Genomic DNA, 16,811 nt, shown 5'->3' on the forward strand with positions numbered 1-16,811 from the left:
TTTCTTCCTTTTTTGCTTAATTCACTTTGAGTTCAGTTTTTGTCATTTGTGAAAAAGAAGAGTCTTAATGAGTATCCATCCATCCATCCACCCACAAGTCCTAGCTGTCTGGGTTTAAATACATTACTTTCCTCCCCAAGACTTAGTTTCTGCATCTATAAAAGGGGAGTTTTATCACCTACCTTATGGGTGGTTTCAAGGATTAGTGGGCAACCCATGTAGAGTACCCCCTTGGTACCAATGGCAGAGGAGGGGCTAAGTAGATTTCCCTTCCATCCCATCTTTTCTACCTAAATCTGGCCTCAGCCCACATCGTGTGTCTGGAAAGCCAAGGCAGGATCCCCTGGGTCCTTCTGAGCAGCAGAATCTGGTTGGTACAGCCTTTATTGTTTCTCCAGTATTTTCCAGAAGTATGGTGTCATTTGAGGGCCACAGTGGGTGGGGGGAGTAAAAAACAACATAAACTGAACAGAAACTCAGGAGGGCGACAAGAAGAGCTGAGACGGGGTGTTCGGGGCAGAGAAGTGGGAGACCTGGGGCAGTCAGGGCCTCTTAGCTTTCAGCCACCAGAGTGGAGAATTCTGCAAAAGAAAATGACAAAGAGGTGAGTTAGAGGTGGATGCCACCACAGAGATGGGCACGGCCTTCCCGCTTGGCCCCTGCGTGGTGCTTCTTCTGGTTCTCACCTCTGCTGCAGAAGACCTGGAGTAAAGGAATGAGTGAGTGTGGGCGTGAATGGGTGGATGAATGAATGGATGGAGGGAGCTGGGAAATGGTGAGCCCACACATCTTTGCTTTATGATGTCACACCACCACAGATTATCGATCATAACTACAATATTAATAGTAATGATAATTTTCTGAATGTTTATCACATGCCGAAGTACATTACAAAATATTTCATTTGACATGGACAATAATTCTACAATGTGCATTTTATCATTATTACCATTCTACGGATGAGGGAACTGAGGCTCAGGGCCCAGCAATTTTATAAGGTCTCACAGCTAATAAGCAGAGTCAGGACTCAGAAGCCGGTCTGTCCAGCTGCCGACCTGAGCTTTTTCTCAGCTGCTTGTCTGGCTGTCCCTGAGATTCCATCAGGATCCCCAGCAGAAATTAAGAGGATGCAGATTCCCAGGCCCTTGCCCCAGGATTTCTGACTGGGGAGGTCTGGGGTAAGGGATGAGTTATTTTGTTTTTTAACAAGGTGATTCTGGTGAGCAGCCAGTTTCAAGAACCACTGTGCGCTGCTCCTCCGTAGGGGGACTGAGCAAAACCTGGAGGAGAGCTGAGCAGGTGACATCTCCACGCAGTGCAGTGGGGTCGTGAGTGCAGGTGCTTGGAATGGGCTGGGTTCTGTCACACACAGCTCCTTGTTTAATCTTCACAGATGCTCAGGAAACTGGGAGCCACTCTCCCCATAAACAGAAAGGAAAACTGAGGTGCAGAGAGAAGTGACTTTCAGAGCCTCCAGGGTTGTAAGAGGCTCTGGGGTCCAGGTTTGTCCCCACTGGCTTGGCCTCCGGCCCCTCCCTCCCCAGCAGCGTCCACCTGCTCCCCTTCGCCTAGTATTAATTAATGACAGAGACTGGCATGGGCACTAGGGGATCATCAGGAGTCCCTCTGTTGATTCCAACTCCACCTGTTTGAACAAAGGGATGGTCCCAAGCAGGCGACAGGAGCACCAGGGAAGGGGAGATGGTCCTTTCCACACAGCAGCTTCTGGCCTCGTCCAAGGAAGAAGACAATAACTGGCAGGCCTTCTCTCTGCGTCCCAAGCGGGCCGAGGGCATTCCCTCCTCAGGAGCCCTGCACCTGCTCTTCCCTCTGCCTGGCACACTGTCCAGACTTTCTCATGGCAGCCCCTTCTCACTGACGTGCTCTCAGCTCAGATGTCACTCTTCAAGGGGCCCACTCTGACCACTCTGGCCAAAGTAGTGACCCACCCCTGCTGTGCTTCTCTTTGCCAGCACGATTTTTCATTACATTCACAGCACTTACACTCTTGGAGCACTTTTGGATGCATCCATGTGTTTCTGCCTCCCTTGGAACACAAAGCTCCACTCTCTTTGTTCCTTGCTGCAGTCCCCACCTGGCTCAGCACCTGACCCTGAGGGGGCCGGGTTGTTTGTGAAAGGCCTGGGGTGGGGGGGGCCACAGAGACTTTGCTTTCCCCACAGAAGAGGTGTCTTCTATTTAAGTCACCAGCAAAACCTTCAGAGGAAAGGTGGCTTGTGATAGAGGCCTGTGGGAAGGTGCAGGATTCCACAGGAAAGAGCAGATGAGGGGGAGGGGCCACAGGCGGGGCCTTTCGTGGTCAAGGCTCAGAGGGCAGGAAACCATGGGGCGTATCTGGGGAGGACCCAGTAGCCACAGGGAGCTGGCCTGTGTGATGGACCAGCACAGCGGAAGAGGCCTAGGCCCCATGTCTGGCTCTGCTTCTTAGGGGCTGTGTGACCTCAGACGAGGTACCGAGCCTCTCTGAGCCTCATTGTTATCAACTGTAAATGGAAGAAAAGCAAGCTCTGCTTCCTGACTTGGAGACAGTCAGAGGGATGTGCTGGTGCACATCGGTCCTCAGCTCCCACTTTGAGCACCTCTGCCCGTTTTCCAGGTCCTCTCAGCTACAGGGTCCTTACTGTGGTGGTCAGAGGGGCACTGATCAGTGGTACCCTTTTATCATCACACACCTTTATCTAGCCTAAGGGGGCTCAAGGGGTGTCTTCTCTGTTGCTCTTCTCTCCAGGAGATGAGAGAGGACAATAAGTTGCCACCCTCTACCACTGTGTGACTCTGAAATGCCATGTCCCCAACCTGCCAGAGAGTGTGGGGCCGCAGGTAAGTCCCCATCTCCTCCAGAAAATGCAGTGTCATGATGTGGGGACAGCACAGGTGGCAATCAGGAGTTAGGGTTCCAGCCCAGCCGGGCCCTGTTTGCTGGGAAATGTGCATCTGGGGGTCAGTACCCCAATTCATCAGTGGAGTAAAGGGAGGGGCGGCAACAATTCCTTGTGGGAGACAAATAAAAAGCTGGATGTAAAGTGGCTTCCAAAAGGCCACGGGGAGTATCTGGGTCCCCTTGAGGTGCTCCCACCCTCCCAAACTTTGAATGAAGTACATATGTACATCTCCCTGTGTGAGCTCTTGGTTTCATCCTTGTGCTGTTAAGGTAAATGTTATTGTTTGGGGCACTGAGTGAGGGGCACCCAGAACTCTCTGTGCTGTCGTTGCAACTCTGCTGTAAAGCTGCAAGTATTTCACAACAAAAAATGAAAAAACCCAGCCAAACCAACACATGCTATCATAATGGAAATAACCTGGTGCCGATGCCCGCCAGGTGGAGGGACGCATACCTGGGTTCCTCCTCTCGGGGTTTGACCTGTGTAATGGACACCACCCTGTTCTGTCTCCGGGCTGTCCCTGAGGACAGGAAAGTTCGGTGACCCGGATAGGGGACCAGGGTATCAGCTTAAGGTGGGAGAGACACAGGGCCCTCCAGCTGGGCCTGAAAACCGCCAGCTGAGTGGTAACAGTGAGTGGCAGGGATGGGACCCAGACACCACACATTTTCTAAAACTCCCTCCCATGCCTGGTGTCAGAGCGTCCCTTCCTCGGCCATGAGCACTGCAGCAAGGCAGGGTTCTTTTGATATGTCTTTTATAATTAGTATTTTTATTAATATTCTCTATTTTTATAGAATTAAAAATTCTTATTGCATGCCAAATGGGAAGCATTTTGCAAATATTATCTCATTAAATTCTCATGACTACTTCATAGGAGAAATGCCTAGTCTGCATTTTGCAGGTGGGGAAACTGAAGCCCAAGAATTAAGTAACTTGACCAAGATCACACAGTGGACGTGATTCAAGCTATGGCCTTAGGCTCCCTTCTTTACCCAGAGGTTTCCGACCTGCTTTGACTGAGGTATAGATGATACATGAGCCAGCTCAGATATCACCACCCTCATGACTCTGTCACATTAGCCCTTTTTATTTACTTCCTGGTACTTAGCACTCTCTGAAATGATCTTATTTATGTACTTACTAATTTTTGTTGGTCTCCCCCTACTAGAATATGAACTCTAGGAGCACAGGGAGCCCTGTCTGTCTTGTTTGCCGCTTTCCTAGCAATAGAACAGGCCTGGCACACATCAGGTGCTAGCTAATCAATTCCAAATGGGTAGACTGTCAGGTGGATGATGGGTGGGTGGGATGGCTCATGAATCCTCCTTTGGGTTAAACAAGTATTGACATACGTCCCGTAATTCTCATGACAGCCCTGGGAGCTGAGTGGGGAGGTTCCATTTTATAGATGGGGAAATGGAGGCCTGGAGAGGTGTTAGTGTCATTCGGAAAAGAACAGGCCAAGTCAGGATTGGCCCATGTTCTCAGAAACACTCCTGGAGAGGCCATTCGCTATTGGGCTAGCATCCCAGATCGGGTGGAAGCGCTAACTCTTTCCAGCTTCATCTGCCATTTAATCTGGAAAACTGGCCAAAGCCAGTATATCCTGTCCTTGGGCACTGAGTTGCTCTGTCTTGGGATGGAGATGTGAGTCCTTCTACCAACACCGGCTCATGGAGAGAGTGTCAAGATGGGAGCTAGGTCCTTACCATTTCCCAACCTGCAGTGACCTTCCTAACCCTTACCCTAGAACTTACAGGTTCTGAGGCCGCTTATCAGCAAAAGGCCTGCCAGTCACCTTCACGCAGCCTTTGGTGCAGTGACGTGAGGGGTCCAAGGAATGCTGACCAAGGGCTGTCCTGCGGTAGAAAGGCAGGCATTTGGGAGCCTGACTACGGTACCTCTGGGGTTTTGTAAAGCCTCTGACAACAGACCCTTCTGCCCACCAGCCAGGATGTCACAATGGCCACATGCCCTGGCTTTTTGCAGAAAATGCAGGACTCTTAGTTTAATCTTCCCAGAACCTGGAGCAGGGCACTTTGTAGACAAATTGAGAGCCTGAGTCACCTCTCTGTACTTTTTATATCTCTCTCAGGGCAGAGGTCTTAGGAACCAGCCAATTAACAAATAGCCCTTACATAAAAAATAAATAAATGTGTCCTCTAAAATGTCCAGGTTTCTCCTTGAAGAAAAACAAATGAGTAAACACACAAAGACCTTGTAAAGTCCAGGTCAACTGATCTGGCATTGGGATATGGGACGGGGGGCGGGGCTGTAGAGGATGGGGGTCTAGTCTTGGTTCTGCCATCCACTCTGGTCCCAGACAAGACCCCGCACATTTCTGCTCTGGGTTTTCTTATCTGTGCAGCATCAGGTCTAGAAGACACCTTTCCAGTTCTCCAACAGTGTTTGGAGCAAGGGAGCTGGGAGTCAACTTCCCACCCACATTTCTTGCTTCAGTGACCTCGGACTAGACACTTCGCTTCTGTGCATCTCAGTTTCCTCATCTGTAAAATGAGGTCCTTGGGTTGTTGGGAGGAACCAGCCCTGAAGCTCCATCACAGGCCTGATTCACAGCCAGCACTCAGTATTTGGTAGTTGTTAGCATGATGCTCCGATAGCTCCAGCTACATTAAAACCAAGCCTATGAAATGCCTGGCTACTGCCCAGCTCAAGAGAGGACTCTGCAGAGGCACCGTACCCTTCATTTCTTGGCACTGTTATCCCCCACCATTTCCTGTCCTCACCCTGGCACCTCTGCACAGCCTTCCACAACCCTGCAGCTGGGTCTGTATTTTGTTCCATTACATCCTGGCTGGGTGGCCTTAGCTCTCTACCTGTCCGATCCTCAGTCTTCTCATTTGTAAAGTGGGTACGATAGTGCCTGCTTGCAAGCTTTTGGGAAGACCACATAAGAAAACACAGTACGTCACCTGGCATGGAGTTAAGTGGTCTGTAGGTGTTAGTTCCTTGGCTTTCCTCAGTGTCAGCTGACACAGGTTGGAGTTTTGAAATAATAACGGTAACCACAAAAACCCTGAAACTAAGACCAGGATGATGTGAACAGAGACACAGGAAGCCTAAGGAGCAAGCAGCTGACCTGGTATGAGTTTTGACATTATCTATCCCGTCCAGTCCCATCCCATCTCATCCCATCCCATCCGAGTTAGGATTCCACCTCCAGAACACCCATCCCCGGACTCTCTGTCACTGGCCCTCGGCTTTGCATCTGTGCAGTGGGCTATCTCCCTGCAGGGCGATGGTGAGGCCTCAGGGGTAATGGATGGGAATAGCCAGTGCGGTGCTGCCTGGCACATGGGGGGCACAGGTGGGTCAGTTCTTGCTGAGGAGTGACAGACCTGCCTTGGAGGCATCCAGAGGCCATCCTCCGTAAGAATGCAAGTACAGCCCTGCCTTTGCTGTGCAGCCTCACCCAAAGCCCCGGGGCCAGCTTGCTGGCTGCTTCATCATCCCCGCAGAAAGCAGCTCAAGGTAGGGATGGGGGCGGGAGCAGCACATGGAGGGTCAGTGGATGGGAGGGTGCAGTCCTTTCCTTTCCCTCAGGAAACTGAAATTAGCCTAATTAGGTCTGTCCCAGCCCCGGGTGCCATGGGGAGTGGACAAATTTAGAAGCTATTGACAGGTGAGAGGAGCTGGGCTAATGGTCCCCGTCAAATCGGAGCCGTGGTTGAGTCAGCTCCTGGGAGGCTGTGCCTGCCTGGGTGGTGATGACCAGGATGAAGGCACCACCTCCATTTATCACCTGCCTCTAAATAGCTCCCGGCTGGGTTTCTTATAAATTGGTACCACAAACAGGGATCCCGTTCCCACCCTAGAGGCAGGGTCATTTGGGGTCAAGCCGGACAGCCACAAGGAGTGGCATGAACAGTTCTGGGGGCTCATTCCGTGCCAGGCACTGCCCTGTGTGACATCCCATTTCGTCCTCAGCAGCTCTCTTATCCCCATTTTGCTTACAGGGAAACTGAGGCTGAGAGTCACTCAGGAGTGAAGATTCTAACTCAGGCCTGGCTCATGCCAGGGTGCGTCTCTTTTCCAGAGGTTGGGTGAACAGCCCTGGGTTCACTCAAGCTGCAGCCCACAGAGGCAGGGGGATAAACAGAAGGAGTTTTCTTCCTGCCCTCCCTCCAGCTCCTTCTTACAGGAGGGCAGTTATGTAAGTTACGTATCCTCTCTTTGCTAAATCTAGTGCAGCATAAGGCTGGAGTTAGGGACAGTCCACATGGGAATTAAGTGAGCGTCTTGCTAAGCACAGAAACCATTTATAACTAGAATGTCTCCGCTCAGCCCGGTGGGGGCGGTAGCAGTCAGGAGACCTGGGTTCTACTGGTCCAAGGACGTTGCCACTTAACGTCTGTTGGGCCTCAGTTTCCACATCTCTCAGTGGGGATCACAGACTCTGTTGCCCAGACCTTATGGGGCTGGTGTGAAGATGCAATGAGATGGGACAAAACACTGCACATGCCAGGGCTCTGCATCAGGACTGTGGGCCACCCTGACGTGCGCAGGCAGGGTGTCCTGCTTGGAAATCAAATCCCATGGGGGTTGGAGGGCTGGAATTACAGGGAGGCGGGCAAGACCTCTTCCAGCCTTCTCACTTTCCTCCCGTTTTAGACTCAGTGTCAGTCCTACTGAGGACTGATGGCACTACTTCCAAAGGTTTGTGGTGGCTTGCTAGAGAAAGTGTACATCAAAGATAGGAGGAAAGGAGTCGTTTCCAGAACACTCACTTAATTCAAGCAACAACCCTCCCCTCAGAGGTGCGGATTTTTATTACCCCTTTGGGATGAGGAAATGGATGCTGAGAGAGAAGCCTTGGCCCTATATTCAGTGGGTTGTATTTTCTGTCCGACTTCAGGTGTTTCAGCCCGAGGACTCCTGCCCTGCCTCCCATGTTAAATAGGCTACTTAAGGAGAAAAGAGAGCATTTTGCCAGAGGAAGCAGAAAAAGCAAATGCCTTGTGGCACATGAGTGGAGCAAACTGCAACAGTCAGGTGATAATCCCAACTGAACTTTTCAGCAAACCACAGGCTCTTCGTTGGGACAGGGTTAAGGCACAGGAAACAAGATTGTCACTGGAATCAGGTTCAGGGAAGCCATACCTAAGGTTGCAAGTGTGCAGATCCGGGTGTGCAGCTCTTGTCTACAGCATGCTGGGGAAGAGTGAAATGTTTGGAGTCAGAACGTCAAGGTTTGAAGGAGCTCAGTGCTGAATGGCTGTGTGACCCTGGGCAAGTCACCTCACTTCCCTGAGCCTCAGTTTCCTTGTCTATACAGCAAGGGCCTACCCTGTGGACATGGGTGAGAACTGAATGAACTAAAGAGCTGAAGGCTCTGTGCAGTCCCGGTGCACGGGAAGTGCCATGTGGGTGGTCAGCGCACAGTAAGTGCTGTGTGGATGGTCAGTGCCATTCCTGTTGGCCTGTGTGTTCCACGTGGGCAGGCACTGGGTGTGGAGGGCCTGGGCAGGGTGCTACACACTGGTGCTACAGGCAGGTGGCAGACATTCCTGGCTGGACCTCCAAACCTCAGTCCTGGCTCTGCTACTGAATGACCCTGGGCATCTTACTTAACTTCTCAGTGCCTCAGTTTCCTCATTTGTAAAATGGCAAGCATGATGGCACCTACTTTCTAGGATTATTATAGGGCAGTTGTTCTCAAAGTGCGGACCCCAGACCATCATCACCACCTGGGAACTTGGTAGAAATACAAACACTCAGGCCCCCAATCAGACCTAAGGAATCAGAAACTCTGGGGGTAGGGCACAGCCATCTGTGTTGTGAGAAGCCCACCAGGGACCCTGATGCTAAGTCCAGTTTGAGACCCTCCACTGTGTAGGACAAGTTCTTGAGAAGCAACCTGCCACTTAGTCTTCCCAGCTGCTGTACGTGCCTGGGTTTTGCAACCACAGTGGATTTTAGGGCTCCTTCCATCTCTTATGGCTTCTCTCCGTTTCTGACCTAAAACTCTCTACCAGCTCTGCACCAGCCTTTCCAGGGGCCTTCAAGAATCAATCAACCACATCTATAAAAGTCTTTGAGCTTCCTGGAAGTAGTTGCCCCTGAGACGGGAATGTAAAGCTTTATTATTAGACTTTGTCTTTCTGTCCTCCCCCTGCAATCTGGGATCCTGCAGCACCTGGTTAATATCACTGACCTTCAAAAGGGCAAACTGAGCTGGAGATGGAGGCAGTTCCTGGTCTGGACACCCTAGCACAGCTACAGCTACATGCAAGCCCCCAGCCCACACAGGTCTCGTACCTTAGCCTGCAGACCTCTCACTGTACACCCTTCTTCCTCATCATTGCATCCCCAGAGCTGGGCATATATACCCAGTCACTCATTCATTCAATAAACTTCTTGTAAGTCTATGTGCCAGGTCTACTATGTGCCAGGCCCTGTTCAAGGTCTGGGGTCAGAACCTGAACAAAGCAAAGTTCTTGCTCTAACAGACCTGACATCCCAGTAGGGGGATAGAGGCAAGCAATAAATCAATAAATAAAATCATTTGATGGCAGGGGTTCACTGAATTTTGAATTAATAAATGAAAGCATAGGGCATAGCCTTTGGATCCAGACAGACCTGAACTCAGATTTTGATCTTGTCTTTTCGTACTCGTGGAAGTTTAGACAAACCTTAGCCTCTCCACACCTCATGTCCTCATCTGTAAAATGGGAATAGTAGTAGTGTCCACCTCAAAGATAGCTAGGAAGATTAAATGGGTAAAATGCTAAGCACTGGGTCTGGCACACAGGAAGTGCTCCGTGAAGGTAGACGGCATTGTGGCAGGCATTCAGGGTTGCCCAGCTGAGCCTAAATGCTGAGCTGGTCTCTGTCTAGAGGTGCATTCACCGGGGCATCCCTAGACTCCCAGTGTTGGAAGGGACCCCTCTGATTGGCTAGTGATTTGATTCCTGATTTTAATATGCAGGAACCTGAAGGTCAGAGGGGTTCTGTGACTTGCCCCAGGTCCCAGCAGGAGTAGAAAGCATCCTCCAGCTGATGGAAGAGCTTGGAGCCTTCCTTTTGCAGACAGCAAAGCGGAGTGCCTGAGACAGAACCTCGTGGGTCTCTGCCTCCCCTCTTACTGCATTGGCGTCATCACTTCCAGCCTTCCTGCCACCCTCCGGAAAAAGTACTGTGTTTGGGGAGAACTTGGGGATGGAGAGACATTGGCATCTTCACACCTTGAAAAGCTCTAAGTGTGGGGCCCCACTGCCTAGGGTGACCTGTTCACATTGCCCATTTCATCTCTTGTCCCCCTGTTTTGTTCTGCCCTGGCCCCAGGCCTTCCCTAGGTCAGTCTGAGCCTGGACTGTGGTGACACACAGACCTGGGTTTGAGTCCAGTGTCACTTTGGGCCCTTGAACTGCTCTTTCTGCATCTGTACCTCTGTCCTCTGTCATCCTGAGGTCAAATGAGGTGACACTTATGTAACATCCAGCTGGGAGCTAGGCACGCATTACCCACCCTAGTAATAATTCTCCCCTCCCACCCCCAGCAAACCAATAATCTTGCCCCTTTCTAAACATGCCCTAAACTTCCCAGCCTTAGTGCCTTTGCTGACACCAGTGCCTGGGCCTCTCTCCCCTGACCCTCCCGGCATTCCTGCCCATAACCTCTAGATCTGCACAAGGTGCCCGCTGGCTCTCCCCCTGCAGGAAGCTCGTCTGCACCTCCCAGCCTCTGCCTGGTGTTACTGTATGTTTGAAATATATACATAGAGCTGTAAGCAATATGCAAATAGAATAGAAATAACATCACAGCTGCTGTTTGTTGAGCACTTGCTGTGTGCTGGGTACTGAACTCAACATTCCCATACATTTTGTCATGGAATCCTCATGGACCCCAGTGAGGTAGCTATGTGTGGTTGTCAGGCCTAGTTTATAGATGAGGAAATGGGGCTCAAGGTTGCTGAGCCACTGCTGATGGGAGGTGGGGTGGGGGGCACCAGGGCAGGAAATGGGAGCTGGGCCTGATTTATGCTTACCTCCCCCAGCCCTGGTAGAGGGTTGCTCCTACAGGGTTGCTCCTCCGTAAAGGTCTGTAGGCTCTGCTGGCAGAGTGGAGTTGGCTCTTTAAGATCTGAGTTCGGTAGGGAGGGAGGGAGGGAAGCAGGGCGGCAGGCCAGGCTCTGGCCTGGTTTTTCTTCATCATGTAAGTTGCTCATGAGCAGCCAGCCATGAAGACCCTGCCCAGGGCTTCTGAGCGGTGGCATATTGGCTGCAAATAAAAATGGGAGGCCTGGCTGGGGGTGGATCTATCCACTAAGAGGCTGGGTGAGGGTGAGGGTGTGGGGAAGATGTGCCACTCACTGGAATCACCAAGACCAGCCACCCATTTCTCTCCAGTACCCTCCATTCCGGCTCCTTTAAAACCCCCTCCCTCCTTCCCAACCACAAGAAGGGCAGCTGGCATCAGAAGGCCAGGCGACTCGCTGTGTCTGATCTTGCTAGAGTTTCTCCATTTTGTTTCTGCCATAAAACTTTAATAAACTACGCTTACATTCAGAAGACTTGTAACTTTCCTAAAGCGATTTTGTGTCTATAGCCACTTAATTTTCACAACGAGCCCAAGAAGATCTTAGGTTAAAGCTGTGCACCCCATTTGCCAGGCCTGAGAACCTAGGTGTGGGAAGGTGATGTGGTCAAGGTCACAGCTGGTGAAGGGCAAAGAAGAAGCAGAGCATGGGGTGTGTGGAAGGAGAAGAGGGGACTGGACTCTACATTCAGGCAGTAGAGGTTTATTAAGTGCTAGCTTTGGGTCAGGTGCAGGCTAGCTAGTGGGGATAAAAAGAAGACCTAGTACCTATTTTTAACAATTTAGTCAACAAACATCTGTGCCAGACATGATTCTAAACACTTTACACATGAATGCCTCCAATCCTCATGACAATCCTATGAGATAAGGGCTATCATTATCCTCAATTCAGAGATGAGAAAACTGAAGCCCAGAGCAGTTACTTGAATTGTCCAGATCACACAGCTCCAAAGTGGCAGGGCTGGGATTTGAACCCAGGCAGCCTGGGCCCAGAGGCCAAGCACCTACACAGTTTTGCCTTAGACTGACAGAAAGCACTACCATGGGATGCAGCATAGCATGTCAGGAGGAGCTATTCTGACCGGTTCTGAGTCCCTGCTCCACATCCCACGTGCTGGCTCCTTCCCAGGCTAAGAACCTTCAACCAGTTTGCACATCTGCAAAACGGAGATAATTTCTGAGGATGCTGTGACGCTAAGAAAGATGACGGTGCTGGATTGCACTCTGGGAATGCTAGTGAGACCTGAATGGGGGAGGACATGGGGTGGCACCGCCAGCCCCTCCCTCACCTGTTCTGAAAGCAAAGGTTGAAAAGCAGGGCAGGCCAAGCACTCCTTTTCCTGATTCCCAGCTGAGTTCTGGCTGCTGATGTTCCCTGGCTCTTCTACACAGCTCGAATGGCATATTTGGGGGAAGCCAAAACAGATTTTGAGACTTAAGGTTACAGGACACCACGACAAGATGCTGAGGGGGATAGAAGATAGGAGTTTCCATCCCTGGAATCTGAGACTGTGAGGGCCAGCAGGGTCCTTCGGGATCGGCTGGCCTCATCTTCTCCTGTTACGGTTGGGAGATGGAGGCCCAGGGAAGGAGAGAGACTGCCCAAGGTCACGCAGCCAGTTTGGGCAGAGCTGGGACAGAATCCGGGCACAGGGGTGGGCAAAGTTCAGGGAAAATCACCAGTTCTCCTGGATTCCCTACACAGTAGGGGGATAAAAAGAATCTATCCCTTTGGGGAATCGACAGACATAACTCTGAGCTTTTAGGGTCCGAGCATCCCAAGATCCACGATGGGCCCGAGTCTTAGGTCACGGTTACTCACCTTCCACCCCGATCTTGCCGTCCCCGTCCTTGTCTCCAGCAGCCATCAGAGCCTTGGTTTCTTTTGCAGACAGATCTCTGGCATCTGGGGAGAAGCCCTTCAGGATGGATCTGGGGAGAAAAGCCAGGGAGGGAGTCAGGTCGAGGTTACCTTCAGAAACACCGTCTGGATGGTGGCCTGGCATCTGGGCAGGGAGGCGGCAGCTGGACCAGGCGGCAAGCAGGGGGCATGTGTGCATTTGTGCTGGGCCAGGGAGCCCTGGCAGTGGCTGTGCCTTCATGGGGGGTATGCGGGGAAGGACAGGCTGCCCTCAGGAAGGAGCTGACCTCACTTCAGGTAGGGCACCAGCATTTATGTATTCAGCCAACACAACAAACACAAAAGGGTCTTCTCTGTGCAGGGCCATGCTGGAAACTGGGGGCACAGAGGTGATCTTAGGAAGCCACCTGAGAAAAAGGAGGAGGCCAGGTACTTGGAGAGACTGCACAGTGATGGATACGATGGGGAAAGGGAGGGGTGCTTGGAGGAGGCATCCACGCCCCCTGCGGTGAGGAAAGAGTCGGGAGAGGCTTCTCAGAGAAGGTGATGCCTGCAAGACAGGTAGAAGTCAGCGTCTGTGTATGTGTGCATGTGTGCACAGCCGGGTGAGGGTGGGTAGGAGGAGAAGGTTCTAGACAAAAGTACCCTTGCTGGGTGGTTTGGGGTGCAACTAGATGGATGGGAAAGATCCTGCTTGAAAGGCCTCTCTCCACAGCCTCCCCCTTCTCTTTATGACAAAATTCAAGGCAGTCTTGGTCAGAGAGTGACATAGGGCGCACAGCTGAGTCTCCAGGTGGCCAAGTGGGTTATAGAGTGAGGTTCCTTTGCCAATGTAGTTTTGTATTTTCTTTTTCCTCCTCCTCTTTCTCCTAGGACTCCTGTTTCTGCCCCCCTGATTTGCCCAGAAACTGCCCTAGCCTCACTGGCACAGAGGGGCAGGGGTGTGCAGGATGGTAGAAGGTGCCTTTGAGACAAATGAAAATCAGTAGAATGCCCAAGCTAGTGCACTCTGTCTTGCTTACGGTGTTAAGCAGCAAGAAAACTGCCTCTTCCTTTGTATTAAATTATTAAGTAGCATCATTCCATTACCAATATTAAGTGGCTATAATTTAACCTAGTTAGTTGCACTTTCTGCTGAGGATTTTATTCCTCCCCAAGCAATAGCGGTCAGGCAGAGTTATTTTCTGTGATGGCTGCAGAGAGAAGGGCACATCTTACTAGAACTCCAAAGCAAGTCCCAGTCCCCCACTCCCCCATGGGGGCAGCCCCTGCAGGCCTCAGTTTACCCCAGCTCATCCTCCTCGATGAAGCCACTCTTGTCTTTATCCAGGATGTGGAACACCTTCTGCACATCGCCCAAGCTCTTCTTCTTCAGGCCGACCATTTGGAAGAACCTTTTGTGGTCAAAGGAGTCGGCAGCTGTGGGGGGGTGGAGGCGGAGGGCAGCGCGTTAAACTGAGGACAAAGGAGGGGCAGGAGGGAAGGGTTGGAGGCTGGGGGAGCCACAGCATTGTGGATTGCCTTCCCTGTACCAGTCCTGGGGCTGGAGGGGGGTGTGCCTCTGTGGGAGTGGGTGCTTTGCCCAAGGTCACACAGCTAGAGATGGGCTTGCACCCCCATCTCGCTGGCTCACAAGCCCGCCCCCACCCTTCACGGTGCCCTTGGCTAATGGTGAGGGTAGCCTTTGAAGGCAGAGGGGCTTCCTGGTTTCCGTGAAAGGTTTTGTGTGGTGGCTCAGTGGGAGTGGGTAGGGGGAACTGGAAGTGGTGTGAACATGGTGTGTATGTGTTTGGGTGTTGGGGTGGGGGGTCCGGCCTTTTTTTCTTAGCCACAGATTGTGTTGCCAGAAAGTCAAGAGAGGACAAGTTTCTCTCAAGGTCACACAGTGAGAGGAGGTGGGGGAGGACCTAGAAATCCTGGCTTTGCTGCAGAAGTCCATTCTGTGGGAGTGGAGGGTGTTGGAAGGTCCCCCAGGAATTCCCAGTTAAGTTTCTTCTCAGAGGGAGCAAGGTGGGTCGAGGAGAAGTGGGTGGGTTAACATGCACCCTGGGAGGCTGGCTTCCAGGGGCTTCCTGATGCCCAGGGGAAGGAGCACCAAGCAGAAAGGAAATGGGATTCCCCCCCACCCCAGTTTTCTATGTCCTGAGCTCCTTTGTAAGAGCACCTAGGGAAGCATACAATGTTAGACAGAGTAACAAGTGTGTGAGGGGCCCTGTTGAAAGGTTCTCCTCCCCTCAGCCCCGGACTGGAGGGAAGGAAAATTGCTCTAACACTATGTGGAGGACCAGGACCTGGAGGTGGTCCTAGTTCTAATCCCCCTTCTGACTATGCTGGTTCACCTTGGGCAAGTCTCTGGTCCTTTCCAAGCCTCAGTTTCCCCATCTGGGTGATGAGAGGGAGGAGGAAGGTAGGTGGCTAAGCGCTGAAGTCCAGGGCTGCTCAGAGAAATGAGATTTCCTGCTCCCCTCCTTCCCGCTGCCTAAGGAGGCTGGAAGTTGCAAGCGCTGAGGATGCTCCCAGCAGGGTTGGGCAGAGCAGAGTGCCAGCCGCGGGAAGGTCACCTCTCTGGTGGGTCTGTGATGGGGGGCCTCTGAGCCCCGGCGAGAGGGCTTGGACAGTCGGAGAGCCAGCAATGGCCACTGCTGGGCGGGAAGTGTCCTGTCCAGAATGGGGGTCTCGGAAAGGCACCACTTAGAAAGGAGGCGTGTGCACCTGCCACCCCCTCCAAGTACCTTAAAGGTTAAGCCCCGAGCGCCTACAAGGACCCGGACCTCCTGCTTTCCACCCGGTCTCCGTCCTTGGTCAGGGAACCCCCTGAGTCCTCGCAGCGCAGCGCAGTCTTTGGCACCCGCAAGTTTCGATTGTCAGGCAGGGCGCCTGGCCTTCCCTCGCCCTCTCTGCCCCAAGTCCCGCCGGGTCAGAGTATGGGAAACGCTGAGAACCCCCATTCCCGCCCAGCCAGCACCCCGCGGGGTGCATGGGCAGAGGAGAGGAGCGCAGGGGAGGACTGATCGGCCGCGGGGGGCACGGGGGTCCGCGGGGGCGCAGGGGCCAGGGTGATGGAAGGAGGGGCAGGGCTGGGAGGGGAGCGCGCTGCTCACCGGTAAACGCCCCCACTGCCTTCTTGATGTCCTCAGCGCTGAGCAACTCTGTCATCGACATCCTGCAACTGTTTGAGCGGGCAGAGCAAGTGCGAAAAGATTAAAAAGTGCTTTTCTCATCATTTCTGCTCATATGACCAGCGCTGCAGTGCCGCGCGCCGGGCGCACGCCCGCCGACCTGGCGCAGAGCCAGGGGGCTCCGGGATCGGCGCGCAGCCAGAGTCGCTCAGTCCAGCCGCGCCGCTGAGCTGTGCGGGCCGCGGGCGCGCCGTCCCGCCGCCGCTCCCGCACCGCGCCCGCCGGGGGTCCTAGGGATCTAAGGGGCTGTGGCCAGGGCGCCGGGGGAAGGGGCCACCTCTGGGATACTCCGGGCGCCCGCGTCACCAGGCGTGTTTGGAGAGCTCGTCTGCCATAAAGGGCTCGAAGGAGGCGCTGACTGGTGCAGCGCGGAGTCTCCTGTCCGGGTCGGTGCATCTGGGAGGTGTCCCGCTGCTTTGGAGAGGATACTGGACCGTCAGGGGCCAGGCCTGCACCCTCCTGGGCCCCATTGCTCCCGTGTGGTCTCCGCTCCTACCTCAGCCTCCGCTCTTGTCTGTCCTGGATGCAAATTTATGCTGCAAAATCTGAGCACTGAGGTCTGGAAACCTGACCCGTGGGATGCTGGGTGAGGGTGACACGGATAGGCAGGCACTGCTGGGCCCTCTGCGGGTGTCCCGTTCGTTACACATCTGGCCAGGGATGCGCCTACTAAAACCTATTCTTTTCCCTTCTTGCTAGTCTGTCTTTTCAAAGAACCCTTGTCAAATCCCCACTACTTGCTCTTCTGGTCTCCTGAACCACACAGTGTGGGAGTATAGTCCGGTGTCCAGACTCCGCCTGCCCCCA

General features: G+C 52.8%; 1 protein-coding gene across 2 annotated transcripts; it reads right to left on the reverse strand.

Moving 5' to 3' along the window:
• Nucleotides 1-366: 366 nt before the first annotated feature.
• Nucleotides 367-16,083, reverse strand: PVALB (parvalbumin). 2 transcript variants are annotated; one of them, XM_017641187.3, is made up of 5 exons: nt 15,927-16,083; nt 14,112-14,244; nt 12,787-12,896; nt 8,028-8,078; nt 367-581 (listed from the first exon to the last, which is right to left on the reverse strand). In XM_017641187.3, the coding sequence occupies exons 1-5, from the start codon at nt 15,985-15,987 to the stop codon at nt 553-555; spliced, it is 384 nt and encodes a 127-aa protein (XP_017496676.2). In that variant the 5' UTR covers nt 15,988-16,083; the 3' UTR covers nt 367-552. The 2 variants fall into 2 exon arrangements, with proteins under 2 accessions (XP_017496676.2, XP_017496677.1); XM_017641188.3 differs by lacking the exon at nt 8,028-8,078.
• Nucleotides 16,084-16,811: the final 728 nt, after the last annotated feature.

This window comes from Manis javanica, chromosome 10, assembly GCF_040802235.1.
Source record: "Manis javanica isolate MJ-LG chromosome 10, MJ_LKY, whole genome shotgun sequence".
NCBI lineage: Eukaryota > Metazoa > Chordata > Mammalia > Pholidota > Manidae > Manis > Manis javanica.